General features: G+C 47.9%; 1 protein-coding gene across 3 annotated transcripts in view; it reads left to right on the forward strand.

Moving 5' to 3' along the window:
• DENND4A (DENN domain containing 4A) overlaps positions 1 to 12,762 on the forward strand; it is a 109,835-nt gene that overhangs the window by 66,690 nt on the left and 30,383 nt on the right. For all 3 annotated transcript variants that reach the window (XM_060174291.1, XM_060174292.1, XM_060174293.1), the window contains 3 exons: positions 656 to 801; positions 8,955 to 9,088; positions 12,487 to 12,625. In XM_060174291.1, coding sequence (XP_060030274.1) covers positions 656 to 801; positions 8,955 to 9,088; positions 12,487 to 12,625 — 419 coding nt within the window. The remainder of the gene's footprint in view (positions 1 to 655; positions 802 to 8,954; positions 9,089 to 12,486; positions 12,626 to 12,762) is intronic.

Consider the following 12,762-nt stretch of genomic DNA (forward strand, 5'->3'; position numbering starts at 1 on the left):
GCTTCTGCTGTGATAGAAGTGCGTGTGTGCATATGTGTGTGTGTGTGTGAGTGTGTGTGCGTGCATGTGCATGCATGAGTGTGTGTGTGCGTGTGTGCATATGTGTGTGAGTGCGTGTGACTGTGCGTGTGTGTGAGTGTGTGTGAGTGCGTGTGCAAGTGCGTGTGTGTGTGTGTGCGCGCGTGCATGAGTGTGTGTGTGTGCGTGTGTGCATATGTGTGTGTGTGTGACTGCGCGTGCGTGCGTGTGTGTGAGTGTGTGTGTGTGTGTGTGTGAGTGCGTGTGTGAGTGCACGTGCGCGCGTGCATGCGCGCGTGTGTGTATGTGTGTGTGTGTGCGCGCGTGTGTGTCGGTACGTGTGCGGCTGTGTGTGTGGAGGGAGACTTCGTGCAAGAGAGGCCCACCGGTAGTGAAGGGGAAACAGCTCGTTCCAGATGGGGACTTCAGAGGTGGGCTTCAGGGGCCTCTCCCCTGCCGCCTCTGCCCGGCCCCTCTCCGCCGAAGCACCCGCTCTTCCTCTGCTGGGGGCGGGGGCGGGGGTGCAGGGCCACAGCAGGTCTTGAAGGCCGGACTGATTGAGTTCCCCTCGCTCAGATCGTCTGTGCCGCTGTAAAGGAGACTGTGTATCTTGACGTTAAGAATCTGTGTTGAACAGCTTTCCTGAGAAGCCGAGACCGAACCCATCAGAAGTTCTATAGCCTGATGACCAAGACACAGATGTTCATCCGCTTCATTGAGGAGTGCTCCTTTGTCAGCGACAAAGATGCCAGCCTGGCGTTTTTTGATGACTGTGTAGATAAAGTAAGTAGTCTGTCTGCAGGAGCCTCACTCACTTACTCTGTGTGAGGCAAACAGATGCTGTGAATTACAATTTCTGCTAATCACTTTTATCAACTTGGGGGGGAGGTCCAGGACCATACACGCATGCAGTGGCCCTAGCCCTGGCGGCTTTTCTGTTCAGCTCTTCATTTGATATAAACAGAGAGGGAGAGGGGGAAGGGAGGGAGAGAGAGAGACAGAGGCAGTGCAGCAGCAGTACCCCTTGCTCCCAGAGCCCCCACCGGTGCAGTGTGTCCTGGGTCCTGCCGGAAAGCGACAACATGGCTCCTTCATAGTTTCTGCCTTCATCGCAACACTGTGCCAAGAATCTGATTTTCAGTACTTTAATTAAAAATTTAAAAAGTTAGTCACCTCACTTTGGTGTTTTAAAACTTTTGGTGGTGGGAATGGTGTTGACGTAAATTCCTGTTGCGGTCTCATCAATCAGTAATTAATATGAGGGGGAAAATTGTTTGAATGTCTCAAACTAAAAAAATAAAATAAAATAAAATAATGTATGAATAAGAAGAATAAATGAACAGAAAGCTGTGCATTCGACAGGAGAGCCAGCACAGTGACCAGAATAGTGCGCTTTAAAAGGGAGTTCCAGGAGGCGGGTGGTAGCGCAGCAGGTTAAGTACTTGTGATGCGAAGCACAAGGACGGGCATAAGGATCCTGGTTTGAGCCCCCGGCTCCCCACCTGCAGGGGAGTCGCTTCACAGGCGGTGAAGCAGGTCTGCAGGTGTCTGTCTTTCTCTCCCCCCCCCCGCTGTCTTACACTTCTCTCTCCATTTCTCTCTGTCCTATCCAACAATGACATCAATAACAATAACTACAACAACAATAATAATAAAAGGAGCAACAAAAGGGAAAATAATTTTTTTTAAAAAAAAAGGAAGTTCCAGGGGCTGGGTGGTGGTGCACCCAGTGGAGTGCACGTGTTATACTGTACAAGGACCTGGGTTCAAGTCCCTAGTCCCCACCTGCAGGAGGAAAGCTTCACAATCAGGGAAGCAGGCCTGCGGGTATCTGTCTCTTTCCTTCCCTATCTCCCCCTCCCCTCTCAATTTTTATCTCAATTTATTTCTATCCAATAAATAAAATATTGAAAAAAACACTTAAAAGATTACAATGCTCCAGCTTGTGGGGGGTAAGTTCTGGGGGCCCTGCAGGCAGTGGTGCACGCAGTTGAGTGTATATTATAATGCACTAGGACCCTGGTTCGAATCCCAGGTCCCACCTGCAGGGGCAAAGCTTTGCTGCTGGTTAAACAGTTGTGCAGGTCTCAGTCTCTCTCTCCCTCTCTCTTCCTCTCTCTTTGTCTCCCCCCCTCCTGCCACCTCAATTTCTCTCTGATCAATAAATGATAAAAATAAACACCAAAAAAGAGAGGCTGTAGAAGCCAGTTCTGCAGTATTTCTTTATGGGGCTGGTTTTGCTTGCCTCGTGCGCAGCAGTGTCTCTGCCCGGCGTGATGCGTTGAAGGCTCCCCCTGGGGCTGAGTTCCCGCTGGCCATCCACGCGGACGTGCTGCTCTTGCCCTGTGTGACAGGCACTTCCTGGGCCGCTTTACCTGAGTCATGCAGGAGCAGCCTGGCGACTGTCGGGGTTCTGCTAACAGCACACTGTAGGCTGAGCGGCCCCCACTGGGCGCGGGGAGTGAGTGGCTGGAGTCCAGTGAACACTGCAGGAGTCCTGCAGCCCTCGACTTTCTGCACTCATGTATCTGGGTCACCAGAGAACTCGCATCACAGTGCCATCTGGCTTTAAGAATTCTCATGAGTATTGTAAGACCTACAAGACTTGTACTTAGGGTCTTCTGTTCTGAGGAGATGCCGTGGTTCTGACAGATACTGTGTTCTGTTGGGATGAGAGGGTTTTCTGAATGTCAGCTGCCTGCTGCCTGCTCTGTGGGCGCCAGTGCAAGACACGGTCGGCAAGATCGTCTAAGAACATAGACTGTGAGAAGTCTCCAGAGTCGCGTTGATTACTGTGGAACTATTGTTTCTAGACGGTCTCTTTCCCAAAAACATTACTTACCTGCCCAAAGTCTAAATCCAGTAAAAGGTTGATTCCAGTAAAATTGACTAACTTCCTAGAGCTGTCAGTAACGACTAAGAGAATCGAAACTGAGGGCTAGGCAGTGGTGTGCCTGGTGAAGCACACACACTACGGTGCGCAAGGACCCAGGTTCAAGCCCCTGGTCCCCACACCTGCAGGGGGAGCTTTATGGGTGGTGAACAGGGCTGCAGGGGTCTCCCTGGCTCTTTCCCTCTCTATCTCCCCCTCCCCTCAATTTCCTCTGACTCTGTCCAGTAATAAAGTGTGTGTGTGTGTGTGAGTGTGTGTGTGTGTGTGTGTGACTGTGTGTGTGAATGTGTGTGTGAGTGTGTGTGTGTGTGTGTGTGTGTGTGTGTGTGAGAGTGTGTGAGTGTGTGTCTGTGTGTGAGAGTGTGTGTGTGTGTGAGTCTGTGTGTGTGTGAGTCTGTGTGTGTGAGAGTGTGTGAGTGTGTGTGTGAATGTGAGTGTGAGTGTGTGTGTGTGTGAGTGTGTGAATGTGTGTGTGTGACTGTGTGTGAGTGTGTGTGAGAGTGTGTGAGTGTGTGTGTGTGTGTGTGAGAGTGTGTGTATGTGTGAGTGTGTGTGTGAGTGAGTGTGTGTGTGAGTGTGTGTGAGACTGTGAGTGTGTGTGTGAGTGTGTGTGTGAGTGTGTGTGTGAATGTGTGAGTGTGTGAGTGTGTGTGTGAAATCTTCTTCTTCTAGTGTTTGCCCTTCTTCCGTAGCCAGTCAACAGCGTCATGTTGAGCCTGATGTCTGCTTGTTGCTGGCTTTGAAAGTGACTGGGCTCCATGTGGATTCAGTCAGCTAGGAAGGACCATCAGTTTCCCCAATGAAAGGTACTCACGGGATGCACCACGAATGTGTGAAATTAAAGCTGCCAGCGAGCTGCCTAGAGCATTCCTGCTGGTATTCGCTTTACGATAGATCCAAGAATTCTTACAAGAGGAAAAAGTAATGAGATGTCACAAGATCCGAAGTGTGTCCAGCTGACCTGTATCGGCACTGAAGAGCTAAGCGTGCCCAAAGCGCTCCCCAGAGCGCGCGGAGACAGCGAGCGAGCTGCTGCCGCCTCCTCCTGCGCCCCTGCCTCACTCAGCGCTCGCTCGCGTTGCAGATGCCTCCGGATGCCAGCAGCGCCTGAGCAGTAGTCATTCTGCGGGAGGATTGCTTAGCTGAGGGACTCCGAGCTTAACTGTCTGAGTGAACAGACCCTCTTACCTCTGGCAGTCTAAGTACTGCAGAGTAGATCATACTGGCTGTGCCTTGGCTGAGAAAGCCAGTCCACAACTAAGACTGAACAGAGATTAAGATCTGTTCTTTTTGGGTCTTGGCTGATCCAAGTGAGAGGCCTTGGCAAAGCCGAAGTGGGCAGTGCTGAATAGGAATGAGGAGCAACAGGAGTTAAGGAGTATGTGCACGTCATCCGTGACTCATTTAAGAACCGTGTGTTCCTATTCTTTGATGATTATATTTTAAATCTTTCCAATCTGTTTGTGTAAGACAGTTTTGTGTAACAAATAGTCGGAGGGAGGGGGGTTCTTATCTTTCAGGCCTCCCTCTACAGACCTTTCTGAGCATATTAATGTCTTATGGGGGATGAAGAGATGCGAATCATTTTGATTTTATCCTGCCGTGGGAGTTGGATTTTTTCTCCCCGTTGAGACAGATGTCACTGAGTTTTCCAAAAGACAGAAATGCCCAAGTGATTGCAGTGAGGGTTGTGGCGTGGCTGTTTGTATAATGTTGAGAGGAGACCTCACTGGCAAGCGAGGGGACTATCTGAATCTGCAGAGTACCAAGAATCATAGCCGTTGTCTTTTTTTTTTTCCACTATTATCTTTACTTATTGGATAGAGACAGCCAGAAATCAAGAGGGAAAGAGGAGAGAGGAAAGCACTAAAGTGAAAGGATAGAAAAATGCACGGCCGGGAGTCGGGCGGTAGCACAGCGGGTTAAGCGCACGTGGCGCAAAGCGCTAATGGACCCGCGTAAGGATCTGGGTTCAAGCCCCCGGCTCCCCACCTGCAGGGCAGTCGCTTCACAGGCAGTGAAGCAGGTCTACAGGTGTCTGTCTTTCTCTCCCCCTCTCTGTCTCTATCTTCCCCTCCTCTTTCCATTTCTCTCTGTCCTATCCAACAACGACATCAATAATAACTACAACAATAAAACAACAAGGGCAACAAAAGGGAATAAATAAATAAAATATTTAAAAAAGAGAGAAAAGTTTTTAAAAAAGAAAAAGAAAAAAAGAAAAATGCACGGCCACAGTGCTCACACGAGCCAGACTAGGAAGCAACCCCAATGGCCAACAACAGATGACTGGATGCAGGAGTTAGGGGCTAGACCGTCAACGCCATTCCAATCAGGACATGAGATGGCAACACAGATGACTGGATGCAGGAGTTAGGGGCTAGACCGTCAACGCCATTCCAATCAGGACACGAGATGGCAACACAGATGACTGGATGCAGGAGTTAGGGCTAGACCGTCAACGCCATTCCAACCAGACATGAGATGGCAACACAGATGACTGGATGCAGGAGTTAGGGCTAGACCGTCAACGCCATTCCAATCAGGACATGAGATGGCAACACAGATGACTGGATGCAGGAGTTAGGGCTAGACTGTCAACGCCATTCCAACCAGACATGAGATGGCAACACAGATGACTGGATGCAGGAGTTAGGGGCTAGACCGTCAACGCCATTCCAACCAGACATGAGATGGCAACACAGATGACTGGATGCAGGAGTTAGGGCTAGACCGTCAATGCCATTCCAATCAGGACACGAGATGGCAACACAGATGACTGGATGCAGGAGTTAGGGCTAGACTGTCAACGCCATTCCAATCAGGACACGAGATGGCAACACAGATGACTGGATGCAGGAGTTAGGGCTAGACCGTCAACGCCATTCCAATCAGGACATGAGATGGCAACACAGATGACTGGATGCAGGAGTTAGGGCTAGACTGTCAACGCCATTCCAACCAGACATGAGATGGCAACACAGATGACTGGATGCAGGAGTTAGGGCTAGACTGTCAACGCCATTCCAATCAGGACACGAGATGGCAGCATCTGGGACAAAACGGGTACAACTGGGAGTAAGTAGACTCAGTGAACTCCATAAAGAGGGGAAAGAAATAGCTACTGGGGGAAAGGTAGTCAGATCAACTGTTAGATTTAGTGAGAACTGCGGGCAGTGGCGACTTTGCTTCCTTTCATCATCTATCTGAATGATGCCGTCTCACACGTCCCATTTGGAATGGTGTTGACTGTCTGCCCCATAGCTTCTTTATCTGGTCATCTGTGGTTGGCACTTAAGTGCTGTCCTGTTTTTGCACAGTGCCTAGGACTGGCATTGCTGGATCCTAAGGTGTTTCCCTTTGTACTTAAGGACACTCCATGCTGTCTCCATGGGGGCCAAACCGTCTTTGCAGTATCATCAACAGTGTGCCAGTGAGTTCCTGTCGCTTCTTTTTATAAGATCTCCACCAGGGTTGTCTCTGGGACTCATTGCCTGGTGACTGCAGAACTCCAGGTGACCATTTCTTTCTGTTTTTATAGAGGTGAGAGACAGAGATTGGACAGACAGACAGTGAGAGACACCTACAGCACTGCTCCACTGCTCGTGAAGCTTACTCTCTGCAAATGGAGCCTGGGGGCTTGAACCTGGGTCCTCATGCATGTTAACTCTGCCAGGCAAACCATCAGCCTGCCCCCAGAATTCCTCTTTCTCCGCACCTTTTGTTCTGTTTTGTTGATCTGGTCCGTTCTTATGGATGTGAGGTGGCATTTGATCTTGGCTTTAGTTTGCAATACCTCATCATCAAGTTAGCCTGGAGATGTTGGTATAGTGAGACATAAAGACTTGATTATTTCCTTTTTAAAATTTTTTAAACATTTATTTATTTATTTTCCCTTTTGTTGTCCCTGTTGTTTTTTAGTTATTATTGTTGATGCCATCGTTTTTTTTGGATAAGACAGAAATGGAGTGAGGAGGGGAAGACAGGGAGGGGGAGAGAAAGACAGACACCTGCAGACCTGCTTCACCGCCTGTGAAGCGACTCCCCTGCAGGTGGGGAGCCAGGGGCTCGAACCGGGATCCTTACACCGGTCCTTGCCCTTTGTGCCACATGCGCTTAACCCTCTGAGCTACCGCCCGACTCCATATTTCCTATTTTTTTAAACACCTTTCTTTTTTTTTTTTTTTTAACCAGAACCTGGCTCAGCTCTGGCTGATGGTGGTGTAGGGAGACTGAACCTGGGACTTCAGAGCCTCAGGCAGGAAAGTTTCTTTGCATAAACATTATGCTATCTCCTTCCCACCCCCATTTTTTTCTTACTAGCTCTTTAGTACCCAGTTGTCTCACTGGTCTATTTAGCAGTGCCCCTGGAGCGTGGGGAGTTGTGGCTGGTGGAATAGTTCAGTTGTCAGGAAAGATGAGCTTTTGCTGCAGCTGGATGGAGCCAGAAGGTCATGCTAAGTGCTGTCCGGAGGTCTCCCTGCCAGGTGGGGTAGGAGACAGGGCAAAGGGACTGAGGGAGTCACACAGAAACTCAGATTCTGGCTACAGAGAGCAACAGAGTGAGATGGGAGGGAGCCCGGACGCCTGTGTGGAGGGACATTGTTGCTCTGGTGTCAGGCACGGTGTGGGTAGCATGTGGAGAGATGTGAAGCTGCACCCTAAAACACAAATGGTCTCTTTACATTTTTATTTATTGTTTATTGAATAGAGACAGGTGTTGAGAGGGAAGGGGAGATAGACAAAGAGACACCTGCAGCGCTGTTTCCACTGCTCGTGAAGTTTCTCCCTGCAGGTGGGGACCAGGGCTTGAAGCTAGGTCCTTGCACGTGGTAACGTGTGCACTCAACCATCCAACCCTGGCAGACAGCCTTATAAACCAACATTACTTCACTCTAAAAGATAAAATTCATCAAGAATGAGTATAGCCAGTTAAAAAGTTAATTCTACATGAGCAAATAACCTGTGTGTCCGTATATGGAAAACAGACACATCTCAGTACAGCTGCAGACCATAGCACACTATGCGATTCACCTACGCTTTAAAGACATGTGGACGGTGGTGTAGAAATGTCTAAGGCCAGGAGTCGGGCGGTAGCGCAGCAGGTTAAGCGCACATGGTGCAGGGACCGGTGTAAGGATCCTGGTTCGAGCTCCCAGCTCCCCACCTGCAGGGGAGTCACTTCATAAGCGGTGAAGCAGGTCTGCAGGTGTCTGTCTTTCTCTCCCCCTCTCTGTCTTCCTTCCTCTCTCCAGTTCTCTCTGTCCTAGCCGACAATGACATCAATAACAACAACAATAATAACCACAACAATGAAACAACCAGGGCAACAAAAGGGGATAAATAAATATATTTTTTTAATGTCTAAAGCCACATAGTGTTTGAACATGAAGATCTGAGGCATTTCCCTCAAGGACATTTGGCAGATGAAGTAAATCAAGTGCATTCAAATGCCTGTCACTGAGAGATGTACTGAAAACGAGTCACCATCGTGACATTCCAGTTTAACGAAGGAGCCCGGAGTGTTCTGTGGAAACCCCCCCATTCCAAATAGGTGTCTGTGAGTGATGATTAATCCATATGCCACACTAGAGAGGTCAGCAAGGGCTTCAATCACACCTGGGTGGAAGGCAGGATTTCTTGAGTGAAACGTCTGAAACAAGACCAGTCAAATGCAGTTGGCAGTGGTCTATTCACTTTATGACCCTCTGTGTCCTTCTGTATGCTCGAAATACTTCTGTAAAAATAACTCTCAGCAGAATGGACAGACACTGCTGGGGGAACACGAGGAGGTGACCCTGCCATAAACTTCCCCTGAAGAAAACCCTCTGTTCCTGAGGCACAGGAAGGAAGGTGGCAGAAGCAGGAAGCGAGCCACGTCTTGTTCCGGGGTAGGAAGACTTGTGGCAGGAAGCCTCCTCCAATTCCTGTGTTACTCTGTACATTTCATGACTTCTCAAAAAGAAGTTCTCTGTCAAGGGACACTTGACCAACTGATGCTTTTTTTTTTTTTTTTTTAATGTGCCATTTTTGACTCCTCCAGGTGGATATGGACAAGACGGGGGAAGTGCGGCTTATTGAACTGGATGAATCGTTCAAGAGTGAACACACTGTGTTTGTCACACCACCTGAGATCCCCCATCTGCCCAACGGTGAAGAGCCCCCCCTACAGTACAGGTACTTCGGTAGCAGGGTGTTTGAGACCGAGAGAGAGTCAGCCCATTGTCTGTGGCGTAGCATTCTAAGGACTGTGGTACCTCAGAAAGCCCAGCTTTACAGATGCCTATTTTTTAAAAATATTTTTTATTTATTATTTATTCCCTTTTATTGCCTTGTTGTCTTATTGTTGTAGTTATGATTGATGTCGTTGCTGTTATATAGGACAGAGAGAAATGGAGAGAGGAGGGGAAGACGGGGAGAGAAAGACAGACACCTGCAGACCTGCTTCACTGTTTGTAAAGCGACTCCCCTGCAGGTGGGGAGCCGGGGGCCGGGATCCTTATGCCGGTCCTTGAGCTTTGTGCCACCTGTGCTTAACCCGCTGCGCTGCCGCCTGACTCCCTAGATCCCTAATTTTGAAGGTGGTACACAAGCTCATCCCACATCCCTTAAGTCTGGAGGCACTGAGAGAAAAAGAGTCAAGTCTGACAGAGCCCTTCTGCATCTGCCGAGCTATCTGCTCTCCTAAGTGCTGATTCTTTTCAGCTACGCACCGTGCCGCTAAAATGCAGCGCAATGTTGACAGTTCTGATTTTTGTTTCTCAATAAAGCTGATTTTCCGGTTTTCTTGACATGCCCACACTGACAGTTGTAAGTTTGATTTGCAAAAGGATTAAATCTAATTGAGAGCCGCTATTTGTGGCTTTTGAGTTGGACGCATTTTTTTTAGGCTGTTATCTATCTTGTGAGGTTTTATGGCATGGAAATTCAGAGCTAGTGGCACTGATCATTGCAAGTCTAGGCTATTTGATCAGGCGCTGTGCTAAGAGCTTGGTGAAAGCCTTGAATGGAATAAGGACTCTGATGGAGAAAGGCACACTTTGTCCTGTTGCGTGCTACACGCATGCGTCTGTTAGGAGGTAGAGAGAGTCTCCAGTTTGGGTTTATTTTAAACTGGACTTTCTTTTGGATTTCAAGTGACCTCTTAAGTCCTCCCACTGGCACTGTCTTAGTTTACTCAAAATAAATAAATTCTGAAGGTTTATTATTATTATTATTTATTTTTTAAATTTATTTATAAAAAGGAAACACGGACAAAACCATAGGATAAGAGGGGTACAACTCCACACAGTTCCCACCACCAGAACTCCGTTTTAAAAGACGCTAAAGCCATTTCTCACGCCTGCCGTCCACTGAGTCAGTCACAGTAGTGGAACAAGGGCTGTCCAGGAAAGCCTTCTGTCACGGGTGACAGAGTGGTGTCGCAGGTGTCGGTGAATTCAGACGCCACTTGATTCCTGCCCTTCTTGTCCCCTGACAGTGATGTTCATACAACTTTTTTACAGTCTGCCTTGTGTAGGGTATTTAAAATGTTCCTCCTAATTTCTCTACCTTTCTCTTTTTATTTATAAACAAGATCTCATTTCTTTGATCTCTTTTGTGCCTTGTACTTCTAAGACTTCTTTTGGTATGTTCCACCAATATGGTCTTGTTTTTCTCTCTGTTGTGCGGTTTGAACGTTTTAATTTAGATTTTAGATTCAGTCCTTTAATAATAAAATTGCGTAGCTTAAAAAGCGAAGTCATTTTTCCCTGAAAGTACTAATATAGTTTTGTTGTAAGCATACTCATTATTAGCAACATAAGTGCTTTGTTTTGGTTTTTAAATTGTCACTAGGGTTGTTGCTGGGGCTTTGTGCCTGTACAGTGAATCCACTACTCCTGGCAGTCTTTTAAATTACTTTCTTTTATTTGGTAGGGCAGAAGGAAATTGAGAAAGAAACAGCGGCAGCACTGTTGCACCACTTTGGAACTTCCCCTGCAGGTGGGGACTGGGGCTTGACCCCTGGCCTTGCCACGTGATTCTGTGTGCACCCAGCCAGGTGCCCACCTCCCTGCCTGTCAAAAAGCAAATGCTGAGGGAGTCGGGCGGTAGCGCAGCGGGTTAAGCGCAGGTGGCGCAAAGCGCAAGGACCGGCTTAAGGATCCCGGTTTGAGCCCCCGGCTCCCCACCTGCAGGGGAGTCGCTTCCCAGGCGGTGAAGTAGGTCTGCAGGTGTCTGTCTTTCTCTCCCCATCTCTGTCTTCCCCTCCATTTCTCTCTGTCCTATCCAACAATGATGACAACAATAACTATAACAACAATAAAACAACAAGGGCAACAAAAAGGAATAAATAAAGAAATAAGTAATTTTTTTTAAAAAAAAAAGCAAATGTTAGTACTAAGCACAGTGGTCAGTCCTCTTCAAAAATGATTCACACATACCCCTTACTGTAGAAAATAGTAGTGCAGTGTATTTCCATCAGATGCACAGAATTATCCTCTCACACTGTGTAAATGCAGGGGGTGTTTTGTTCATTTTTTCATATGTTATTTACTCATTGGATGGAGACAGGAAAGAAGGAATAGGGAAGGGGGAGACAGAGCAGAAGAGAGAAAAAGAGACACCTGCAGACCTGCCTTACGGCTTGTGAGGCTTCCCCTCCCTGCAGATAGGGAGCAGGGGCTTGAACCCAGGTCTTTGGGTGTGGTAGCATGTTTGCCCATCTGTGTATGCCGCACCCAGCGCCAGCAGCTGTTTGAAAGGGCATGGTTTCCCTGAATTCTTAGCGTTTCATTCTGGCGTAACATTGAGCCACTGCCAGTATTTTTCTAGTTGTACTGAATTTGCATCGAGTAAGAGGTAACAACATTACCACTTCTTATTGCAGTAAGCTTTTCCTTCATTAGAGCTGTGTGCCTTGAAGGACATAGGAAAATGCCTGTCTGCTGCCGGAGGCTTCCTCTCTTCTGTCCAGCAGACCCTCACTTCTGCCCCTCATCCCCTCAGTCCGTGTAGAGCCAGGCGTTCTCACCATTCCGCCCACCTCTTCAGCCTCCTCAGTTTCTCCCTCAGAAACTAGACCCTGAGCCTACTTCATAAACCTGTAAGCCAGTCAGTGCTAGCCTGCGAGTGTGTGCCGGGGCTGATACGTCCTTTGCTTGTCGTGAAGAGAGTGCGGCGAGGACTTCATCTAAAGCGCCGGTGCTAGATGTTACGGCAGTCCTCTTGGCAAGCCGTGCTGGAACATCTCCCGTCTGCCGTGGCAGAGTTTCCTTGAAGCTGACTTCCCAAAGTATGTTTGGGCTCTGATGTCACCCTCAGCCAAATGTGAATGTGTTACGCCTTTGTCCACTGGAGCGTTCTTGAGTTTGTGTTCGACTATTCCATTTCTGAATTGTGTAGTAAGGAGCAACAACACGTGTATGAATATTTGTTGAATATACCACAGTCTTAGGGAGAAAGATAGTTTTAAGTTTAAGAAGTTATTGGTTGCCTTTTCTAGTTTATAGCCTATATGAGATTCTATATGTGCTTAAACAGTTTCGCTTTTTTTTCTTTTCTTTTCTTTTCTTTTCTTTTCTTCTCAAAAACAGCTATAATGGATTTCCAGTTCTTAGGCACGATTTATTTGAGAAGCCAGAAGGATCCCCACGAGCCCGAAAGAGTAATAAGTTGCCATCCAAGTCAAACAGTCCTAGTAGTCCCTCCCCCATGTTCAGAAGAACAAAGCAGGTACTTTGACTTTGCAAACTTACCATCTTTCAGGTAATCAATCGATTACAAAAAGAAAACAGTGCACTTGGCAGACATCTTCCCTGGGTGTGTTTGGTCACTGGGTTTTAAAACGATCGTCAGAGGACTTCATCGGC

This window comes from Erinaceus europaeus, chromosome 16, assembly GCF_950295315.1.
Source record: "Erinaceus europaeus chromosome 16, mEriEur2.1, whole genome shotgun sequence".
Classification (NCBI taxonomy): Eukaryota; Metazoa; Chordata; class Mammalia; order Eulipotyphla; family Erinaceidae; genus Erinaceus; species Erinaceus europaeus.